General features: G+C 52.7%; 1 protein-coding gene across 1 annotated transcript in view; it reads right to left on the reverse strand.

Annotated features, from left to right (window-relative positions):
• Positions 1 to 25,416, reverse strand: part of LOC141087679 (C-type natriuretic peptide 3-like) — a 34,946-nt gene that overhangs the window by 1,104 nt on the left and 8,426 nt on the right. Inside the window, exon 2 of the mRNA XM_073573416.1 lies at positions 4,817 to 5,110. Within this exon, the coding sequence (XP_073429517.1) occupies positions 4,823 to 5,110 (288 nt within the window). The 3' untranslated portion in view covers positions 4,817 to 4,822. The remainder of the gene's footprint in view (positions 1 to 4,816; positions 5,111 to 25,416) is intronic.

Below are 25,416 nucleotides of genomic sequence, written 5' to 3' on the forward strand. Positions count from 1 at the left end.
TATAAAGAGCTGGCTGGTGTAACCTGATGTATGGATTATAAAGAGCAGGCTGGTGTAACCCGGTGTATAGATTGGTAACAGCAGGCTGGTGTAACCCGTTGTGTGGATTATAAAGAGTTGGCTGGTGTAACCTGATGTATGGATTATAAAGCGCTGGCTGGTGTAACCTGATGTATGGATTATAAAGAGCAGGCTGGTGTAACCCAGTGTATAGATTGGTAAGAGCTGGCTGGTGTAACCCGGTGTGTGGATTATAAAGAGCTGGCTGGTGTAACCCGGTGTGTGGATTATAAAGAGCTGGCTGGTGTAACCCGGTGTGTGGATTATAAAGAGCTGGCTGGTGTAACCCGGTGTGTGGATTATAAAGAGTTGGCTGGTGTAACCCGGTGTGTGGATTATAAAGAACTGGCTGGTGTAACCTGGTGTGTGGATTATAAAGAGCTGGCTGGTGTAACCCGTTGTGTGGATTATAAAAAGCTGGCTGGTGTAACCTGGTGTGTGGATTATAAAGAGCTGGCTGGTGTAACCCGGTGTGTGGATTATAAAGAGTTGGCTGGTGTAACCTGGTGTGTGGATTATAAAGAGCTGGCTGGTATAACCCGGTGTGTGTGGATTATAAAGAGCTGGCTGGTATAACCCGGTGTGTGTGGATTATAAAGAGCTGGCTGGTATAACCCGGTGTGTGGATTATAAAGAGCAGGCTGGTGTAACCCGGTGTGTGGATTATAAAGAGTTGGCTGGTGTAACCTGATGTATGGATTATAAAGAGCTGGCTGGTGTAACCCGGTGTATAGATTGGTAAGAGCAGGCTGGTGTAACCCGTTGTGTGGATTATAAAGAGTTGGCTGGTGTAACCTGATGTATGGATTATAAAGCGCTGGCTGGTGTAACCTGATGTATGGATTATAAAGAGCAGGCTGGTGTAACCCAGTGTATAGATTGGTAAGAGCTGGCTGGTGTAACCCGGTGTGTGGATTATAAAGAGCTGGCTGGTGTAACCCGGTGTGTGGATTATAAAGAGGTGGCTGGTGTAACCCGGTGTGTGGATTATAAAGAGTTGGCTGGTGTAACCCGGTGTGTGGATTATAAAGAGCTGGCTGGTGTAACCTGGTGTGTGGATTATAAAGAGCTGGCTGGTGTAACCCGTTGTGTGGATTATAAAGAGCTGGCTGGTGTAACCTGGTGTGTGGATTATAAAGAGCTGGCTGGTGTAACCCGGTGTGTGGATTATAAAGAGTTGGCTGGTGTAACCTGGTGTGTGGATTATAAAGAGCTGGCTGGTATAACCCGGTGTGTGTGGATTATAAAGAGCTGGCTGGTGTAACCCGGTGTGTGGATTATAAAGAGCTGGCTGGTGTAACCCGGTGTGTGGATTATAAAGAGCTGGCTGGTGTAACCCGGTGTGTGGATTATAAAGAGTTGGCTGGTGTAACCCGGTGTGTGGATTATAAAGAGCTGGCTGGTGTAACCTGGTGTGTGGATTATAAAGAGCTGGCTGGTATAACCCGGTGTGTGTGGATTATAAAGAGCTGGCTGGTATAACCCGGTGTGTGTGGATTATAAAGAGCTGGCTGGTATAACCCGGTGTGTGTGGATTATAAAGAGCTGGCTGGTATAACCCGGTGTGTGTGGATTATAAAGAGCTGGCTGGTATAACCCGGTGTGTGTGGATTATAAAGAGCTGGCTGGTATAACCCGGTGTGTGTGGATTATAAAGAGCTGGCTGGTATAACCCGGTGTGTGTGGATTATAAAGAGCTGGCTGGTATAACCCGGTGTGTGTGGATTATAAAGAGCTGGCTGGTATAACCCGATGTGTGTGGATTATAAAGAGCTGGCTGGTATAACCCGATGTGTGTGGATTATAAAGAGCTGGTTGGTATAACCCGGTGTGTGTGGATTATAAAGAGCTGGCTGGTATAACCCGGTGTGTGGATTATAAAGAGCTGGCTGGTATAACCCGGTGTGTGTGGATTATAAAGAGCTGGCTGGTATAACCCGGTGTGTGGATTATAAAGAGCTGGCTGGTATAACCCGGTTTGTTGAATAAACCAGAGGCAATGTGATATTCACGATAGTAAAGATACTAACACATAATAAGACCCCAGGAGCGCTGATGATGGATTCTTCCTCCTACACCCCAGGACCATCATTTATTGATCTCTTACCCCAGGCTCGGTGGTTATGGATTCCTCCTCCTGCACCCCAGGACCATCATTTATTGATCTCTTACACCAGGCTCAGTGGTTATGGATTCCTCCTCCTACACCCCAGGACCATCATTTATTGATCTTACACCAGGCTCGGTGGTTATGGATTCCGCCTCCTGCACCCCAGGACCATCATTTATTGATCTCTTACCCCAGGCTCGGTGGTTATGGATTCCTCCTCCTGCACCCCAGGACCATCATTTATTGATCTCTTACCCCAGGCTCGGTGGTTATGGATTCCACCTCCTGCACCCCAGGACCATCATTTATTGACCTCTTACACCAGGCTCAGTGGTTATGGATTCCTCCTCCTACACCCCAGGACCATCATTTATTGATCTCTTACCCCAGGCTCGGTGGTTATGGATTCCTCCTCCTGCACCCCAGGACCATCATTTATTGATCTCTTACCCCAGGCTCGGTGGTTATGGATTCCTCCTCCTGCACCCCAGGACCATCATTTATTGATCTCTTACCCCAGGCTCGGTGGTTATGGATTCCTCCTCCTGCACCCCAGGACCATCATTTATTGACCTCTTACACCAGGCTCGGTGGTTATGGATTCCTCCTCCTACACCCCAGGACCATCATTTATTGATCTCTTACCCCAGGCTCGGTGGTTATGGATTCCTCCTCCTGCACCCCAGGACCATCATTTATTGATCTCTTACCCCAGGCTCGGTGGTTATGGATTCCTCCTCCTGCACCCCAGGACCATCATTTATTGACCTCTTACACCAGGCTCAGTGGTTATGGATTCCTCCTCCTACACCCCAGGACCATCATTTATTGATCTCTTACCCCAGGCTCGGTGGTTATGGATTCCTCCTCCTGCACCCCAGGACCATCATTTATTGACCTCTTACACCAGGCTCAGTGGTTATGGATTCCTCCTCCTGCACCCCAGGACCATCATTTATTGATCTCTTACACCAGACTCGGTGGTTATGGATTCCTCCTCCTACACCCCAGGACCATCATTTATTGATCTCTTACCCCAGGCTCGGTGGTTATGGATTCCTCCTCCTGCACCCCAGGACCATCATTTATTGATCTCTTACACCAGGCTCAGTGGTTATGGATTCCTCCTCCTGCACCCCAGGACCATCATTTATTGATCTCTTACACCAGGCTCGGTGGTTATGGATTCCTCCTCCTACACCCCAGGACCATCATTTATTGATCTCTTACCCCAGGCTCGGTGGTTATGGATTCCTCCTCCTGCACCCCAGGACCATCATTTATTGATCTCTTACACCAGGCTCAGTGGTTATGGATTCCTCCTGCACCCCAGGACCATCATTTATTGATCTCTTACACCAGGCTCAGTGGTTATGGATTCCTCCTCCTGCACCCCAGGACCATCATTTATTGATCTCTTACACCAGGCTCAGTGGTTATGGATTCCTCCTCCTACACCCCAGGACCATCATTTATTGATCTCTTACCCCAGGCTCGGTGGTTATGGATTCCTCCTCCTACACCCCAGGACCATCATTTATTGATCTCTTACCCCAGGCTCGGTGGTTATGGATTCCTCCTCCTACACCCCAGGACCATCATTTATTGATCTCTTACCCCAGGCTCGGTGGCTATGGATTCCTACTCCTACACCCCAGGACCATCATTTATTGATCTTACACCAGGCTCGGTGGTTATGGATTCCTCCTCCTACACCCCAGGACCATCATTTATTGATCTCTTACCCCAGGCTCGGTGGCTATGGATTCCTACTCCTACACCCCAGGACCATCATTTATTGATCTTACACCAGGCTCAGTGGTTATGGATTCCTCCTCCTACACCCCAGGACCATCATTTATTGATCTCTTACCCCAGGCTCGGTGGTTATGGATTCCTCCTCCTACACCCCAGGACCATCATTTATTGATCTCTTACCCCAGGCTCGGTGGCTATGGATTCCTACTCCTACACCCCAGGACCATCATTTATTGATCTTACACCAGGCTCGGTGGTTATGGATTCCTCCTCCTACACCCCAGGACCATCATTTATTGATCTCTTACCCCAGGCTCGGTGGCTATGGATTCCTACTCCTACACCCCAGGACCATCATTTATTGATCTTACACCAGGCTCGGTGGTTATGGATTCCTCCTCCTACACCCCAGGACCATCATTTATTGACCTCTTACCCCAGGCTCGGTGGTTATGGATTCCTCCTCCTGCACCCCAGGACCATCATTTATTGATCTTACACCAGGCTCGGTGGTTATGGATTCCTCCTCCTGCACCCCAGGACCATCATTTATTGATCTTACACCAGGCTCGGTGGTTATGGATTCCTCCTCCTGCACCCCAGGACCATCATTTATTGATCTTACACCAGGCTCGGTGGTTATGGATTCCTCCTCCTGCACCCCAGGACCATCATTTATTGACCTCTTACACCAGGCTCGGTGGTTATGGATTCCTCCTCCTGCACCCCAGGACCATCATTTATTGACCTCTTACACCAGGCTCGGTGGTTATGGACTACCTACATTGCAGGGACAGAGGTTATTGCCCCCGGGCGTCCTCTATAGGCAGGGGCAGCTGACATCACGGGTCAGTATGCACACTATGCAGGTGTCAGGCGGTTACTCACCGAGTGTCAGCAGCCTAACCCGCTCATGCTTCCTATCCGTTCCAGCTTCATCCCAAAACATCCGCGGCCGCTGCCAGACTTCTTTGTGCGACCTCGAAACTTTTTCTGGTTGTTCATGAAGTCGCTGAAGAGCCGGAGCCAAGCACGATTGGGGGGCATCTGGGCAGAATCTGGGGTCAGCAGGGCATCCCGAGGACGAGGCCCGGAGGGAGGAACGCCCAACTCTTCCATCGTGTCCAGAAACAGCTGCTCCTCCGAAGATGAGAGGTCTTGTGATAGGAGGTCAATGAGAGACTGCAGAGACCGAGGGGCAGAGAAGCGGAGATGTCACAGCTCAGCACAGACACGGCTCTATGTATACCCTATGCACCTCCCCGTATACACTATGTACCGTGCACACCTCCCCGTATACACCGTACACACCTCCCCGTATACACCGTACACACCTCCCCGTATACACCGTACACACCTCCCCGTATACACCGTACACACCTCCCCGTATACACCGTACACACCTCCCCGTATACACCGTACACACCTCCCCGTATACACCGTACACACCTCCCCGTATACACCGTACACACCTCCCCGTATACACCGTACACACCTCCCCGTATACACCGTACACACCTCCCCGTATACACCGTACACACCTCCCCGTATACACCGTACACACCTCTCTGTATACAGTATACACCGTGCACACCTCTCCGTATACACTATACACACCTCCCCGTATACACTATGCACCGTACACACCTCCCCGTATACACTATGCACCGTATACACTATACACACCTCCCCGTATACACTGTACCGTGCACACCACCTCCCCGTATACACTATACACCGTACACACCTCCTCCCCGTATACACTGTACACACCTCCCCGTATACACTATACACACCTCCCCGTATACACTATACACACCTCCCCGTATACACTATACACACCTCCTCCCCGTATACACTATGCACCGTACACACCTCCCCGTATACACTATGCACCGTACACACCTCCCCGTATACACTATGCACCGTGCGCACCTCCCCGTATACACTATACACCGTGCTCACCTCCCCGTATACACTATGCACCGTGCGCACCTCCTCCCCGTATACACCATACACACCTCCCCGTACACACTATACACCATACACTATGTACCGTACACACCTCCCCGTACACACTATGCACCATACACACCTCCTCCCCGTATACACTATGCACCGTACACACCTCCTCCCCGTATACACTATGCACCGTACACACCTCCCCGTACACACTATGCACCATACACACCTCCCCGTATACACTATGCACCGTACACACCTCCTCCCCGTATACACTATGCACCATACACACCTCCTCCCCGTATACACTATGTACTGTACACACCTCCTCCCCGTATACACTATGAACCGTGCACACCTCCTCCCCATTATACACTATGCACCGTGCACACCTCCCCGTATACACTATGTACCGTACACACCTCCCCGTATACACTGTACACACCTCCCCGTATACACTATACACCGTACATACCTCCTCCCCGTATACACTATGTACCGTACATACCTCCTCCCCGTCTACACTATACACCGTACACTCCTCCCCGTATACACTGCACCGTACACCTCCTCCCCGTATACACTATGCACCGTACACACCTCCCCGTACACACTATGCACCGTACACACCTCCTCCCCGTACACACTATGCACCGTACACACCTCCTCCCCCGCACACACTATGCACCGTACACACCTCCTCCCCGTACACACTATACACCGTACACACCTCCTCCCTGTATACACTATACACCGTACACACCTCCTCCCTGTATACACTATACACCGTACACACCTCCTCCCTGTATACACTATACACCGTACACACCACCTCCATGTATACACTGCACCGTACACACCTCCCCGTACACACTATACACCCTACACACCTCCTCCCTGTATACACTATACACCGTACACACCTCCATGTATACACTATACACCGTACACACCTCCCCGTATACACTATACACCGTACACACCTCCATGTATACACTATACACCGTACACACCTCCTCCCCGTACAGACTATACACGGTACAGACCTCCCCCCCCATATACACTGCACCGTACACACCTCCCTGTATACACTGCACCGTACACACTATGCACCATACACACCACCTCCCCGTATACACTATACCGTACACACCTCCGTCTACACTATACACCGTACACACCTCCTCCCCGTCTACACTATACACCGTACACACCTCCTCCCCGTCTACACTATACACCGTACACACCTCCTCCCCGTGCACACTATACACCGTACACACCTCCTCCCCGTGCACACTATACACCGTACACACCTCCTCCCCGTGCACACTATACACCGTACACAACTCCTCCCCGTGCACACTATACACCGTACACACCTGCCCATACACACTATCCACCGTACACTATACACCGTACACACCTCCTCCCCGTACACACTATACACCATACACACCTCCCCTTACACACTATACACTATGCACCGTACACACCTCCCCGTCTACACTATACACCGTACACACCTCCCCGTCTACACTATACACCGTACACTACTCCCCGTATACACCTCCTCCCCGTGTACACTACTCCCCGTATAACCTCCCCGTGCACACTATACACCGTACACACCTCCTCCCCGTGCACACTATACACCGTACACACCTCCTCCCCGTGCACACTATACACCGTACACACCTCCTCCCCGTGCACACTATACACCGTACACACCTCCTCCCCGTGCACACTATACACCGTACACACCTCCTCCCCGTGCACACTATACACCGTACACACCTCCTCCCCGTGCACACTATACACCGTACACACCTCCACCCCGTATACACTATGCACCGTACACATCCCTGTATACACTATGCACCGTACACACCTCCTCCCCGTACACACTATGCACCATACACACCTCCCCGTATACACTATGCACCGTACACACCTCCTCCCCGTATACACTATGCACCATACACACCTCCTCCCCGTATACACTATGTACTGTACACACCTCCTCCCCGTATACACTATGAACCGTGCACACCTCCTCCCCATTATACACTATGCACCGTGCACACCTCCCCGTATACACTATGTACCGTACACACCTCCCCGTATACACTGTACACACCTCCCCGTATACACTATACACCGTACATACCTCCTCCCCGTATACACTATGTACCGTACATACCTCCTCCCCGTCTACACTATACACCGTACACTCCTCCCCGTATACACTGCACCGTACACCTCCTCCCCGTATACACTATGCACCGTACACACCTCCCCGTACACACTATGCACCGTACACACCTCCCCGTACACACTATGCACCGTACACACCTCCCCGTACACACTATGCACCGTACACACCTCCTCCCCCCGTACACACTATGCACCGTACACACCTCCTCCCCGTACACACTATGCACCGTACACACCTCCTCCCCGTACACACTATACACCGTACACACCTCCTCCCTGTATACACTATACACCGTACACACCTCCTCCCTGTATACACTATACACCGTACACACCTCCTCCCTGTATACACTATACACCGTACACACCACCTCCATGTATACACTGCACCGTACACACCTCCTCCCTGTATACACTATACATCGTACACACCTCCATGTATACACTATACACCGTACACACCTCCCCGTATACACTATACACCGTACACACCTCCATGTATACACTATACACCGTACACACCTCCTCCCCGTACAGACTATACACGGTACAGACCTCCCCCCCCATATACACTGCACCATACACACCTCCCTGTATACACTGCACCGTACACACTATGCACCATACACACCACCTCCCCGTATACACTATACCGTACACACCTCCGTCTACACTATACACCGTACACACCTCCTCCCCGTCTACACTATACACCGTACACACCTCCTCCCCATCTACACTATACACCGTACACACCTCCTCCCCGTGCACACTATACACCGTACACACCTCCTCCCCGTGCACACTATACACCGTACACACCTCCTCCCCGTGCACACTATACACCGTACACACCTCCTCCCCGTGCACACTATACACCGTACACAACTCCTCCCCGTGCACACTATACACCGTACACACCTCCCCATACACACTATCCACCGTACACTATACACCGTACACACCTCCTCCCCGTACACACTATACACCATACACACCTCCCCTTACACACTATACACTATGCACCGTACACACCTCCCCGTCTACACTATACACCGTACACACCTCCCCGTCTACACTATACACCGTACACTACTCCCCGTATACACCTCCTCCCCGTGTACACTACTCCCCGTATAACCTCCCCGTGCACACTATACACCGTACACACCTCCTCCCCGTGCACACTATACACCGTACACACCTCCTCCCCGTGCACACTATACACCGTACACACCTCCTCCCCGTGCACACTATACACCGTACACACCTCCTCCCCGTGCACACTATACACCGTACACACCTCCTCCCCGTGCACACTATACACCGTACACACCTCCTCCCCGTGCACACTATACACCGTACACACCTCCACCCCGTATACACTATGCACCGTACACCTCCCTGTATACACTATGCACCGTACACACCTCCTCCCCGTACACACTATGCACCGTACACACCTCCTCCCCGTACACACTATGCACCGTACACACCTCCTCCCCGTACACACTATGCACCGTACACACCTCCTCCCCGTACACACTATGCACCGTACACACCTCCCCGTACACACTATGCACCGTACACACCTCCTCCCCGTACACACTATGCACCGTACACACCTCCTCCCCGTACACACTATGCACCGTACACACCTCCTCCCCGTACACACTATGCACCGTACACACCTCCCCGTATACACTATACACACCTCCTCCCTGTATACACTATACACCGTACACCCCTCCTCCCCGTGCACACTATACACCGTACACACCTCCTCCCCGTGCACACTATACACCGTACACACCTCCTCCCCGTGCACACTATACACCGTACACACCTCCTCCCCGTGCACACTATACACCGTACACACCTCCTCCCCGTGCACACTATACACCGTACACACCTCCCCGTGCACACTATACACCGTACACACCACCTCCCCGTGCACACTATACACCGTACACACCTCCTCCCCGTGCACACTATACACCGTACACACCTCCTCCCCGTGCACACTATACACCGTACACACCTCCTCCCCGTGCACACTATACACCGTACACACCTCCTCCCCGTGCACACTATACACCGTACACACCTCCTCCCCGTGCACACTATACACCGTACACACCTCCACCCCGTATACACTATGCACCGTACACCTCCCTGTATACACTATGCACCGTACACACCTCCTCCCCGTACACACTATGCACCGTACACACCTCCTCCCCGTACACACTATGCACCGTACACACCTCCTCCCCGTACACACTATGCACCGTACACACCTCCTCCCCGTACACACTATGCACCGTACACACCTCCTCCCCGTACACACTATGCACCGTACACACCTCCTCCCCGTATACACTATACACACCTCCTTGTATACACTATACACCGCCTCCCCGTATACACTATACACCGTACACACCTCCCCGTATACTCTATACACACCTCCCCGTACACACTATGCACCGTACACACCTCCTCCCCGTACACACCTCCTCCCCGTACACACTATGCACCGTACACACCTCCTCCCCGTACACTGTACCGTACACACCTCCTCCCCGTATACACTATACACACCTCCCCGTATACTCTATACACACCTCCTCCCCGTACACACTATGCACCGTACACACCTCCTCCCCGTATACACTATACACACCTCCCCGTATACACTATACACACCTCCCCGTATACTCTATACACACCTCCTCCCCGTACACACTATGCACCGTACACACCTCCTCCTCGTATACACTACTGTCGTGGAGATCTGAGGTTCTGGATTGTAACAATCACCTAGGAAGCTTAGAATCCGATTCTTTTTATTTCTTGCATGGATTCTGGGTTGATGGTCATGATGCAATGTTCTCAGTCCACAACATCCTGGTCATTTCCCGCCCCTGGACCAGGTGACAGCCGCAGCGCCCGAGCTTTGGTCGGCCCACAGCTTTATATCTCGGTATCGTCTGTAGTCACAGTCCGTGCTCCCCGGCACATGTCCCGTGCTCCAGCTGCTAACAACAGTCCTAAAGGGAACCTTTGTCACCAGGTTTGGCCGATTCGAGTTCTCTAAAGTGGAATATCTGCCCCCGAGCCGCAAGAGAAGAAAAACAAGTTTTATTACACTCACCCGGGGGCGGTCCGGTCTGATGGGTGTCGCAGGTCCTTGTCTGACACCTCCCATCTTCTTGCGACGCCGTCCTCCTTGCGTTATTGCTCCCGGCATCGCGCTCCTGCGCAGGCGCACTTCTCTGTCCTGATGACGGCAGATCAGAGTACTGCAGTGCGCAGGGAAAGGTAAGGTCCAGCGCCTGCGCACTGCAGGAATCTGCTCTGCCGTCATCAGGACAGATAAGTGCGCCTGCGCAGGAGCGCGACACAGAGCAAGGAGGAGGACATCACTGGAGATGGGAGGCACTGGACCTGCGACACCCATCGCACCGCCCCCGGGTAAGTATAATCAGATGTTATTCATCTCTTGCAGGTCGGATCGGGGCTTTTCTACGACATTATAGAATGCAGTATATCAGCCCTGAAAGGCAGCTGCAGCTAATAGCGGCCAAAACTGCTGACAGGTTCCCTTTTAAGAGAGTTCCTCACATCCAGCTGATAGATACCACAAGTGTAGCACAGGTACAGGAGCTTCTCCCAAAATCAGAATATCACCAAAGAGAACTTATTCCAGTTCTCCAATACAGACAGTGCCTCTCCTGTATTCTATAGAGTCATTACACACAGAGTGATCTATGTCACGGGTTTATTTCTGGTAATGCTGATGATTATGGCTTACAGCCAATGAGAACCCAAAAGTCATTATCTCAGGAAATTAGAATAACACCAGCTGGAAAAGTTATGGTGAAATCTGACATGTTGTGCTCCTGGAATGTATGATCAGTAAATGCCCTCAGTACTTGGTCGGGCTCCTTCTGCATCAATTACTGCATCAATGCGGCGTGGCATGGAGGCGATCAGCCTGTGGCACTGCTGAGGGGTTATGGAAGCCCAGGTTGCTTTGATCTCAGCCTTCAGCTCGTCTGCAGTGTGGGGTCTGGTGTCTCTCACCTTCCTCTTGACAATACTCCATAGATTCTCTATGGGTTAAGGTCAGGCGAGTTTGCTGCCAATCAAGCCCAGTGATACTGTTGTGTGTACACCAGGTGTTGGTGCTTTTGGCAGTGTGGATAGGGGCCAAGTCCTGCTGGAGAATGACAAAATCGGTGCCGCGTCATCGATCTCGCTATGTGAGACGGGGCTTTACTATCACTGAATGGAAACGCCAACTCCTGAGGATGAACTGAGGAGCAAGAAAATCGCTAATAAACCACAGCGATAGCGGTGCTCAATGCTGGAGAAAGTCTGCACCTCCCCGAGGATGGCGCTCTGCGGCCATTGCTCCAATCTATATATAAAACTGTATGTGTGTGTATCACCAACCAATCACGAAGCATCTTTATTTCACCAGACCTGTTGAAAAGAAGCTGAGCTGTGATTGGTTGCTATGAGCAACAGTTTTCCTTGCAACCAATCACTAAGCATCTCTCATTTCACCAGAGCTGGTTAAAAGAAGCTGAGCTGTGATTGGTTGCGATGAGCAACTTTTCCCACTTGACAACACCTCAGCAGACACTGCCATGGTGGGAGAAATCTAGCATCCCCAGGAACATAAGCTCCAGCCATTGTCTGCCCCCCAGAAAGGAGCAGAGAGCACATGACAGAAATGAATCCCCCCTCCCCGCCCATGTCCCCATCACACATCCTCCATCCTGTAGACACATCTTTCCTCTTAAAAGGATCATTGGTATGGAAGTCAGAGCAAATCCATCCAGCGCTCTGGTACTGACCCCAGGCTGACGGGATGATGTGGGATATTAGGGGTAGTAGTCTGGCGGCTGTGACGGGATGATGTGGGATATTAGGGATAGTAGTCCGGTGGCTCTGGCTGACGGGATGATGTGGGATATTAGGGGTAGTAGTCCGGTGGCTCTGGCTGACGGGATGATGTGGGATATTAGGGATAGTAGTCCGGTGGCTCTGGCTGATGGGATGATGTGGGATATTAGGGGTAGTAGTCTGGTGGCTCTGGCTGACGGGATGATGTTGGATATTAGTGGTAGTAGTCCGGTGGCTCTGGCTGACGGGATGATGTGGGATATTAGGGGTAGTAGTCCGGTGGCTCTGGCTGACGGGATGATGTGGGATATTAGTGGTAGTAGTCCGGTGGCTCTGGCTGACGGGATGATGTGGGATATTAGTGGTAGTAGTCCGGTGGCTCTGGCTGACGGGATGATGTGGGATATTAGGGGTAGTAGTCCGGTGGCTCTGGCTGACGGGATGATGTGGGATATTAGTGGTAGTAGTCCGGTGGCTCTGGCTGACGGGATGATGTGGGATATTAGTGGTAGTAGTCCGGTGGCTCTGGCTGACGGGATGATGTGCGATATTAGGGGTAGTAGTCCGGTGGCTCTGGCTGACGGGATGATGTGGGATATTAGGGGTAGTAGTCCGGTGGCTCTGGCTGATGGGATGATGTGGGATATTAGGGGTAGTAGTCCGGTGGCTCTGGCTGAGGGGATGATGTGGGATATTAGGGGTAGTAGTCTGGAGGCTCTGGCTGACGGGATGATGTGGGATATTAGGGGTAGTAGTCCGGTGGCTCTGGCTGATGGGATGATGTGGGATATTAGGGGTAGTAGTCCGGTGGCTCTGGCTGATGGGATGATGTGGGATATTAGGGGTAGTAGTCCGGTGGCTCTGGCTGACGGGATGATGTGGGATATTAGGGGTAGTAGTCCGGTGGCTCTGGCTGATGGGATGATGTGGGATATTAGGGGTAGTAGTCCGGTGGCTCTGGCTGACGGGGTGATGTGGGATATTAGGGGTAGTAGTCCGGTGGCTCTGGCTGACGGGATGATGTGGGATATTAGGGGTAGTAGTCCGGTGGCTCTGGCTGATGGGATGATGTGGGATATTAGGGGTAGTAGTCCGGTGGCTCTGGCTGACGGGATGATGTGGGATATTAGGGGTAGTAGTCCGGTGGCTCTGGCTGATGGGATGATGTGGGATATTAGGGGTAGTAGTCCGGTGGCTCTGGCTGATGGGATGATGTGGGATATTAGGGGTAGTAGTCTGGAGGCTCTGGCTGACGGGATGATGTGGGATATTAGGGGTAGTAGTCCGGTGGCTCTGGCTGACGGGATGATGTGGGATATTAGTGGTAGTAGTCCGGTGGCTCTGGCTGACGGGATGATGTGGGATATTAGTGGTAGTAGTCCGGTGGCTCTGGCTGACGGAATGATGTGGGATATTAGGGGTAGTAGTCCGGTGGCTCTGGCTGACGGGATGATGTGGGATATTAGGGGTAGTAGTCCGGTGGCTCTGGCTGACGGAATGATGTGGGATATTAGGGGTAGTAGTCCGGTGGCTCTGGCTGACGGGATGATGTGGGATATTAGTGGTAGTAGTCCGGTGGCTCTGGCTGACGGAATGATGTGGGATATTAGGGGTAGTAGTCCGGTGGCTCTGGCTGACGGGATGATGTGGGATATTAGGGGTAGTAGTCCGGTGGCTCTGGCTGACGGGATGATGTGGGATATTAGGGGTAGTAGTCCGGTGGCTCTGGCTGACGGGATGATGTGGGATATTAGTGGTAGTAGTCCGGTGGCTCTGGCTGACGGGATGATGTGGGATATTAGGGGTAGTAGTCCGGTGGCTCTGGCTGACGGGATGATGTGGGATATTAGGGGTAGTAGTCCGGTGGCTCTGGCTGATGGGATGATGTGGGATATTAGGGGTAGTAGTCCGGTGGCTCTGACTGACGGGATGATGTGGGATATTAGGGGTAGTAGTCCGGTGGCTCTGGCTGACGGGATGATGTGAGATATTAGGGGTAGTAGTCCGGTGGCTCTGGCTGATGGGATGATGTGGGATATTAGGGGTAGTAGTCCGGTGGCTCTGGCTGATGGGATGATGTGGGATATTAGGGGTAGTAGTCCTTTGGCTCTGGCTGATGGGATGATGTGGGATATTAGGGGTAGTAGTCCGGTGGCTCTGACTGACAGGATGATGTGGGATATTAGGGGTAGTAGTCCGGTGGCTCTGGCTGATGGGATGATGTGGGATATTAGTGGTAGTAGTCCGGTGGCTCTGGCTGACGGAATGATTTGGGATATTAGGGCTAGTCGTCCGGTGGCTCTGGCTGACGGGATGATGTGGGATATTAGGGGTAGTAGTCCGGTGGCTCTGGCTGATGGGATGATTTGGGATATTAGGGGTAGTAGTCCGGTGGCTCTGGCTGACGGGATGATGTGGGATATTAGGGGTAGTAGTCCGGTGGCTCTGGCTGACTGGATGATTTGGGATATTAGGGGTAGTAGTCCGGTGGCTCTGGCTGACGGGATGATTTGGGATATTAGGGGTAGTAGTCCGGTGGCTCTGGCTGACGGGATGATGTGGGATATTAGGGGTAGTAGTAAGGTGGCTCTGGCTGACGGGATGATGTGGGATATTAGTTGTAGTAGTAAGGTGGCTCTGGCTGACGGGATGATGTGGGATATTAGTGGTAGTAGTCCGGTGGCTCTGGCTGACGGGATGATGTGGGGTATTAGGGGTAGTAGCCCGGTGGCTCTGGCTGACGGGATGATGTGGGATATTAGGGGTAGTAGTCCGGTGGCTCTGGCTGACGGGATGATGTGGGATATTGGGGGTAGTAGCCCGGTGGCTCTGGCTGATGGGATGATGTGGGATATTAGGGGTTGTAGTCCGGTGGCTCTGGCTGACGGGATGATGTGTGATATTAGGGGTAGTAGTCCGGTGGCTCTGGCTGACGGGATGATGTGGGATATTGGGGGTAGTAGCCCGGTGGCTCTGGCTGATGGGATGATGTGGGATATTAGGGGTTGTAGTCCGGTGGCTCTGGCTGACGGGTTATGTGGGATATTGGGGGTAGTAGCCCGGTGGCTCTGGCTGACGGGATGATGTGGGATATTAGGGGTAGTAGTCCGGTGGCTCTAGCTGACGGGATGATTTGGGATATTAGGGGTAGTAGTCCGGTGGCTCTGGCTGACGGGATGATGTGGGATATTAGGGGTAGTAGTCCGGTGGCTCTGGCTGACGGGATGATTTGGGATATTAGGGGTAGTAGTCCGGTGGCTCTGGCTGACGGGATGATGTGGGATATTAGGGGTAGTAGTCCGGTGGCTCTGGCTGACGGGATGATGTGGGATATTGGGGGTAGTAGCCCGGTGGCTCTGGCTGATGGGATGATGTGGGATATTAGGGGTAGTAGTCCGGTGGCTCTGGCTGACGGGATGATGTGTGATATTAGGGGTAGTAGTCCGGTGGCTCTGGCTGACGGGATGATGTGGGATATTAGGGGTAGTAGTCTGGTGGCTCTGGCTGACGGGATGATGTGGGATATTGGGGGTAGTAGCCCGGTGGCTCTGGCTGATGGGATGATGTGGGATATTAGGGGTTGTAGTCCGGTGGCTCTGGCTGACGGGTTATGTGGGATATTGGGGGTAGTAGCCCGGTAGCTCTGGCTGATGGGATGATGTGGGATATTAGGGGTAGTAGTCCGGTGGCTCTGGCTAACGGGATGATGTGGGATATTAGGGCAAGTAGTCTGGTGGCTCTGGCTGACGGGATGATTTGGGATATTAGGGGTAGTAGTCCGGTGGCTCTGGCTGACGGGATGATGTGGGATATTGGGGGTAGTAGCCCGGTGGCTCTGGCTGATGGGATGATGTGGGATATTAGGGGTAGTAGTCCGGTGGCTCTGGCTGACGGGATGATGTGTGATATTAGGGGTAGTAGTCCGGTGGCTCTGGCTGACGGGATGATGTGGGATATTAGGGGTAGTAGTCTGGTGGCTCTGGCTGACGGGATGATGTGGGATATTGGGGGTAGTAGCCCGGTGGCTCTGGCTGATGGGATGATGTGGGATATTAGGGGTTGTAGTCCGGTGGCTCTGGCTGACGGGTTATGTGGGATATTGGGGGTAGTAGCCCGGTAGCTCTGGCTGATGGGATGATGTGGGATATTAGGGGTAGTAGTCCGGTGGCTCTGGCTAACGGGATGATGTGGGATATTAGGGCAAGTAGTCTGGTGGCTCTGGCTGACGGGATGATTTGGGATATTAGGGGTAGTAGTCTGGTGGCTCTGGCTGACGGGATGATGTGGGATATTAGTGGTAGTAGTCCGGTGGCTCTGGCTGACGGGATGATGTGGGATATTAGTGGTAGTAGTCTGGTGGCTCTGGCTAACAGGATGATGTGGGATATTAGGGCAAGTAGTCTGGTGGCTCTGGCTGACGGGATGATGTGGGATATTAGGGGTAGTAATCTGGTGGCTCTTGCTGATGGGATGATGTGGGATATTAGTGGTAGTAGTCTGGAGGCTCTGGCTGATGGGATGATGTGGGATATTAGGGGTAGTAGTCTGGTGGCTCTGGCTGACGGGATGATGTGGGATATTAGTGGTAGTAGTCTGGAGGCTCTGGCTGATGGGATGATGTGGGATATTAGGGGTAGTAGTCCGGTGGCTCTGGCTGACGGGATGATGTGGGATATTAGTGGTAGTAGTCTGGAGGCTCTGGCTGACGGGATGATGTGGGATATTAGTGGTAGTAGTCTGGAGGCTCTGGCTGATGGGATGATGTGGGATATTAGTGGTAGTAGTCCGGTGGCTCTGGCTGACGGGATGATGTGGGATATTAGTGGTAGTAGTCTGGAGGCTCTGGCTGATGGGATGATGTGGGATATTAGGGGTAGTAGTCTGGTGGCTCTTGCTGATGGGATGATGTGGGATATTAGGGGTAGTAGTCCGGTGGCTCTGGCTGACGGGATGATGTGGGATATTAGGGGTAGTAGTCCGGTGGCTCTGGCTGATGGGATGATGTGGGATATTAGGGGTAGTAGTCCGGTGGATCTGGCTGACGGGATGATGTGGGATATTAGTGGTAGTAGTCTGGAGGCTCTGGCTGACGGGATGATGTGGGATATTAGGGGTAGTAGTCCGGTGGCTCTGGCTGACGGGATGATGTGGGATATAAGGGGTAGTAGTCCGGTGGCTCTGGCTGACGGGATGATGTGGGATATTAGGGGTAGTAGTCCGGTGGCTCTTGCTGATGGGATGATGTGGGATATTAGGGGTAGTAGTCCGGTGGCTCTGGCTGACGGGATGATGTGGGATATTAGTGGTAGTAGTCTGGTGGCTCTTGCTGATGGGATGATGTGGGATATTAGGGGTAGTAGTCCGGTGGCTCTGGCTGACGGCATGATGTGGGATATTAGGGGTAGTAGTCCGGTGGCTCTGGCTGACGGGATGATGTGGGATATTAGTGGTAGTAGTCTGGAGGCTCTGGCTGATGGGATGATGTGGGATATTAGGGGTAGTAGTCCGGTGGATCTGGCTGACTGGATGATGTGGGATATTAGTGGTAGTAGTCTGGAGGCTCTGGCTGACGGGATGATGTGGGATATTAGGGGTAGTAGTCTGGTGGCTCTGGCTGACGGGATGATGTGGAATATTAGGGGTAGTAGTCCGGTGGCTCTGGCTGACGGGATGATGTGGGATATTAGTGGTAGTAGTCCGGTGGCTTTGGCTGACGGGATGATGTGGGATATTAGGTGTAGTAGTCCGGTGGCTCTGGCTGATGGGATGATGTGGGATATTAGGTGTAGTAGTCCGGTGGCTCTGGCTGATGGGATGATGTGGGATATTAGTGGTAGTAGTCTGGAGGCTCTGGCTGACGGGATGATGTGGGATATTAGGGGTAGTAGTCTGGTGGCTCTGGCTGACGGGATGATGTGGAATATTAGGGGTAGTAGTCCGGTGGCTCTGGCTGACGGGATGATGTGGGATATTAGTGGTAGTAGTCCGGTGGCTTTGGCTGACGGGATGATGTGGGATATTAGGTGTAGTAGTCCGGTGGCTCTGGCTGATGGGATGATGTGGGATATTAGTGGTAGTAGTCTGGAGGCTCTGGCTGACGGGATGATGTGGGATATTAGGGGTAGTAGTCTGGTGGCTCTGGCTGACGGGATGATGTGGAATATTAGGGGTAGTAGTCCGGTGGATCTGGCTGACGGGATGATGTGGGATATTAGTGGTAGTAGTCTGGAGGCTCTGGCTGACGGGATGATGTGGGATATTAGGGGTAGTAGTCTGGTGGCTCTGGCTGACGGGATGATGTGGAATATTAGGGGTAGTAGTCCGGTGGCTCTGGCTGACGGGATGATGTGGGATATTAGTGGTAGTAGTCCGGTGGCTTTGGCTGACGGGATGATGTGGGATATTAGGTGTAGTAGTCCGGTGGCTCTGGCTGATGGGATGATGTGGGATATTAGGGGTAGTAGTCCGGTGGATCTGGCTGACGGGATGATGTGGGATATTAGTGGTAGTAGTCTGGAGGCTCTGGCTGACGGGATGATGTGGGATATTAGAGGTAGTAGTCCGGTGGCTCTGGCTGACGGGATGATTTGGGATATTAGTGGTAGTAGTCCGGTGGCTCCAGCTGATGGGATGATGTGGGATATTAGTGGTAGTAGTCTGGAGGCTCTGGCTGACGGGATAATGTGGGATATTAGGGGTAGTAGTCTGGTGGCTCTGGCTGACGGGATGATGTGGGATATTAGGGGTAGTAGTCCGGTGACTCTGGCTGACGGGATGATGTGGGATATTAGTGGTAGTAGTCCGGTGGCTCTGGCTGATGGGATGATGTGGGATATTAGGGGTAGTAGTCCGGTGGCTCTGGCTGATGGGATGATGTGGGATATTAGGGGTAGTAGTCCGGTGGCTCTGGCTGATGGGATGATTTGGGATATTAGTGGTAGTAGTCCGGTGGCTCTGGCTGACGGGATGATGTGGGATATTAGGGGTAGTAGTCCGGTGGCTCTGTCTGACGGGATGATGTGGGATATTAGTGGTAGTAGTCCGGTGGCTCTGGCTGATGGGATGATGTGGGATATTAGGGGTAGTAGTCCGGTGGCTCTGTCTGACGGGATGATGTGGGATATTAGGGGTAGTAGTCCGGTGGCTCTGTCTGACGGGATGATGTGGGATATTAGTGGTAGTAGTCCGGTGGCTCTGGCTGATGGGATGATTTGGGATATTAGGGGTAGTAGTCCGGTGGCTCTGGCTGATGGGATGATTTGGGATATTAGGGGTAGTAGTCCGGTGGCTCTGGCTGACGGGATGATGTGGGATATTAGGGGTAGTAGTCCGGTGGCTCTGTCTGACGGGATGATGTGGGATATTAGTGGTAGTAGTCCGGTGGCTCTGGCTGATGGGATGATGTGGGATATTAGGGGTAGTAGTCCGGTGGCTCTGGCTGATGGGATGATGTGGGATATTAGGGGTAGTAGTCCGGTGGCTCTGGCTGATGGGATGATTTGGGATATTAGTGGTAGTAGTCCGGTGGCTCTGGCTGATGGGATGATGTGGGATATTAGTGGTAGTAGTCCGGTGGCTCTGGCTGATGGGATGATGTGGGATATTAGGGGTAGTAGTCCGGTGGCTCTGGCTGATAGGATGATGTGGGATATTAGGGGTAGTAGTCTGAAGGCTCTGGCTGATGGGATGATTTGGGATATTAGTGGTAGTAGTCCGGTGGCTCTGGCTGATGGGATGATGTGGGATATTAGGGGTAGTAGTCCGGTGGCTCTGGCTGATAGGATGATGTGGGATATTAGGGGTAGTAGTCTGGAGGCTCTGGCTGATGGGATGATCTGGGATATTAGGGGTAGTAGTCCGGTGGCTCTGGCTGACGGGACGATGTGGGATATTAGTGGTAGTAGTCTGGAGGCTCTGGCTGATGGGATGATGTGGGATATTAGTGGTAGTAGTCCGGTGGCTCTGGCTGACGGGATGATGTGGGATATTAGGGGTAGTAGTCCGGTGGCTCTGGCTGACGGGATGATGTGGGATATTAGGGGTAGTATTCCGGTAGCTCTGGCTGATGGGATGATGTGGGATATTAGGAGTAGTAGTCCGGTGGCTCTGGCTGATGGGATGATGTGGGATATTAGGGGTAGTAGTCCGGTGGCTCTGGCTGACGGGACGATGTGGGATATTAGTGGTAGTAGTCTGGAGGCTCTGGCTGATGGGATGATGTGGGATATTAGTGGTAGTAGTCCGGTGGCTCTGGCTGACGGGATGATGTGGGATATTAGGGGTAGTAGTCCGGTGGCTCTGGCTGACGGGATGATGTGGCATATTAGTGGTAGTAGTCCGGTGGCTCTGGCTGACGGGATGATGTGGGATATTAGGGGTAGTAGTCCGGTGGCTCTGGCTGACGGGATGATGTGGGATATTAGTGGTAGTAGTCCGGTGGCTCTGGCTGACGGGATGATGTGGGATATTAGGGGTAGTAGTCCGGTGGCTCTGGCTGACGGGATGATGTGGGATATTAGGGGTAGTAGTCCGGTGGCTCTGGCTGACGGGATGATGTGGGATATTAGGGGTAGTAGTCCGGTGGCTCTGGCTGACGGGATGATGTGGGATATTAGGGGTAGTAGTCCGGTGGATCTGGCTGACGGGATGATGTAGGATATTAGTGGTAGTAGTCTGGAGGCTCTGGCTGATGGGATGATGTGGGATATTAGGGGTAGTAGTCTGGTGGCTCTGGCTGACGGGACGATGTGGGATATTAGTGGTAGTTGTCCGGTGGCTCTGGCTGACGGGATGATGTGGGATATTAGGGGTAGTCGTCCGGTGGCTCTGGCTGGCGAGATGATGTGGGATATTAGGTGTAGTAGTCCGGTGGCTCTGGCTGCCGGGAACGATGTGGGATATTAGGTGTAGTAGTCCGGTGGCTCTGGCTGACGGGACGATGTGGGATATTAGGGGTAGTAGTCTGGTGGCTCTGGCTGACGGGATGATGTGGGATATTAGTGGTAGTAGTCCGGTGGCTCTGGCTGATGGAATGATGTGAGATATTAGTGGTAGTAGTCCGGTGGCTCTGGCTGACGGGATGATGTGGGATATTAGGGGTAGTAGTCCGGTGGCTCTGGCTGATGGAATGATGTGAGATATTAGTGGTAGTAGTCCGGTGGCTCTGGCTGATGGAATGATGTGAGATGTTAGTGGTAGTAGTCCGGTGGCTCTGGCTGATGGGATGATGTGGGATATTAGTGGTAGTAGTCCGGTGGCTCTGGCTGATGGAATGATGTGAGATATTAGTGGTAGTAGTCCGGTGGCTCTGGCTGACGGGATGATGTGGGATATTAGGGGTAGTGGTCTGGTGGCTCTGGCTGACGGGATGATGTGAGATATTAGGGGTAGTAGTCCGGTGGCTCTGGCTGACGGGATGATGTGGGATATTAGGGGTAGTAGTCCGGTGGCTCTGGCTGACGGGATGATGTGAGATATTAGGGGTAGTAGTCTGGTGGCTCTGGCTGACGGGATGATGTGGGATATTAGGGGTAGTAGTCTGGTGGCTCTGGCTGACGGGATGATGTGGGATATTAGGGGTAGTAGTCCGGTGGCTCTGGCTGATGGGATGATGTGGGATATTAGGGGTAGTAGTCCGGTGGCTCTGGCTGACGGGATGATGTGGGATATTAGGGGTAGTAGTCCGGTGGCTCTGGCTGACGGGATGATGTGGGATATTAGGGGTAGTAGTCCGGTGGCTCTGGCTGACGGGATGATGTGGGATATTAGGGGTAGTAGTCCGGTGGCTCTGGCTGACGGGATGATGTGGGATATTAGTGGTAGTAGTCCGGTGGCTTTGGCTGACGGGATGATGTTGGATATTAGTGGTAGTAGTAAGGTGGCTCTGGCTGACGGGATGATGTGGGATATTAGGGGTAGTAGTCCGGTGGCTCTGGCTGACGGGATGATGTGGGATATTAGGGGTAGTAGTCTGGTGGCTCTGGCTGACGGGATGATGTGGGATATTAGGGGTAGTAGTCCGGTGGCTCTGGCTGACGGGATGATGTGGGATATTAGTGGTAGTAGTAAGGTGGCTCTGGCTGATGGGATGATGTGGGATATTAGGGGTAGTAGTCCGGTGGCTCTGGCTGACGGGATGATGCGGGATATTAGTGGTAGTAGTAAGGTGGCTCTGGCTGACGGGATGATGTGGGATATTAGGTGTAGTAGTCCGGTGGCTCTGGCTGATGGGATGATGTGGGATATTAGGGGTAGTAGTCCGGTGACTCTGGCTGACGGGATGATGTTGGATATTAGTGGTAGTAGTCCGGTGGCTCTGGCTGACGGGATGATGTGGGATATTAGGGGTAGTAGTCCGGTGGCTCTGGCTGACGGGATGATGTGGGATATTAGTGGTAGTAGTAAGGTGGCTCTGGCTGACGGGATGATGTGGGATATTAGGGGTAGTAGTCCGGTGGCTCTGGCTGACGGGATGATGTGGGATATTAGTGGTAGTAGTAAGGTGGCTCTGGCTGACGGGATGATGTGGGATATTAGTGGTAGTAGTCCGGTGGCTCTGGCTGACGGGATGATGTGGGATATTAGGGGTAGTATTCCGGTGGCTCTGGCTGACGGGATGATGCGGGATATTAGTGGTAGTAGTCCGGTGGCTCTGGCTGACGGGATGATGTGGGATATTAGGGGTAGTAGTCCGGTGGCTCTGGCTGACGGGATGATGTGGGATATTAGTGGTAGTAGTAAGGTGGCTCTGGCTGACGGGATGATGTGGGATATTAGGGGTAGTAGTCCGGTGGCTCTGGCTGACGGGATGATGTGGGATATTAGGGGTAGTAGTCCGGTGGCTCTGGCTGACGGGATGATGTGGGATATTAGGGGTAGTAGTCCGGTGGCTCTGGCTGACGGGATGATGTGGGATATTAGGGGTAGTAGTCTGGTGGCTCTGGCTGACAGGATGATGTGGGATATTAGTGGTAGTAGTCCGGTGGCTCTGGCTGACGGGATGATGTGGGATATTAGGGGTAGTAGTCCGGTGGCTCTGGCTGACGGGATGATGTGGGATATTAAGGGTAGTAGTCTGGTGGATCTGGCTGATGGGATGATGTGGGATATTAAGGGTAGTAGTCTGGTGGATCTGGCTGACGGGATGATGTGGGATATTAGTGGTAGTAGTCCGGTGGCTCTGGCTGACGGGATGATGTGGGATATTAGTGGTAGTAGTCCGGTGGCTCTGGCTGACGGGATGATGTGGGATATTAGGGGTAGTAGTCCGGTGGCTCTGGCTGATGGGATGATGTGGGATATTAGGGGTAGTAGTCCGGTGGCTCTGGCTGACGGGATGATGTGGGATATTAGGGGTAGTAGTCCGGTAGCTCTGGCTGACGGGATGATGTGGGATATTAGTGGTAGTAGTCCGGTGGCTCTGGCTGACGGGATGTTGTGGGATATTAGTGGTAGTAGTCCGGTGGCTCTGGCTGACGGGATGATGTGGGATATTAGGGGTAGTAGTCCGGTGGCTCTTGCTGATGGGATGATGAGGGATATTAGTGGTAGTAGTCCGGTGGCTCTGGCTGACGGGATGATGTGGGATATTAGTGGTAGTAGTCCGGTGGCTCTGGCTGATGGGATGATGTGGGATATTAGGGGTAGTAGTCCGGTAGCTCTGGCTGACGGGATGATGTGGGATATTAGGGGTAGTAGTCCGGTGGCTCTTGCTGATGGGATGATGAGGGATATTAGTGGTAGTAGTCCGGTGGCTCTGGCTGACGGGATGATGTGGGATATTAGGTGTAGTAGTCCGGTGGCTCTGGCTGATGGGATGATGTGGGATATTAGGGGTAGTAGTCCGGTGGCTCTGGCTGACGGGATGATGTGGGATATTAGTGGTAGTAGTCCGGTGGCTCTGGCTGACAGGATGATGTGGGATATTAGGTGTAGTAGTCCGGTGGCTCTGGCTGATGGGATGATGTGGGATATTAGGGGTAGTAGTCCGGTGGCTCTTGCTGACGGGATGATGTGGGATATTAGGGGTAGTAGTCCGGTGGCTCTGGCTGACGGGATGATGTGGGATATTAGTGGTAGTAGTCCGGTGGCTCTGGCTGACGGGATGATGTGGGATATTAGGTGTAGTAGTCCGGTGGCTCTGGCTGATGGGATGATGTGGGATATTAGGGGTAGTAGTCCGGTGGCTCTTGCTGACGGGATGATGTGGGATATTAGGGGTAGTAGTCCGGTGGCTCTGGCTGACGGAATGATGTGGGATATTAGTGGTAGTAGTCCGGTGGCTCTGGCTGACGGGATGATGTGGGATATTAGGGGTAGTAGTCCGGTGGCTCTGGCTGACGGGATGATGTGGGATATTAGGGGTAGTAGTCCGGTGGCTCTGGCTGATGGGATGA

This window comes from Dendrobates tinctorius, unplaced genomic scaffold, assembly GCF_039654945.1.
Source record: "Dendrobates tinctorius isolate UK_male_01 unplaced genomic scaffold, ASM3965494v1 ptg000002l, whole genome shotgun sequence".
NCBI lineage: Eukaryota > Metazoa > Chordata > Amphibia > Anura > Dendrobatidae > Dendrobates > Dendrobates tinctorius.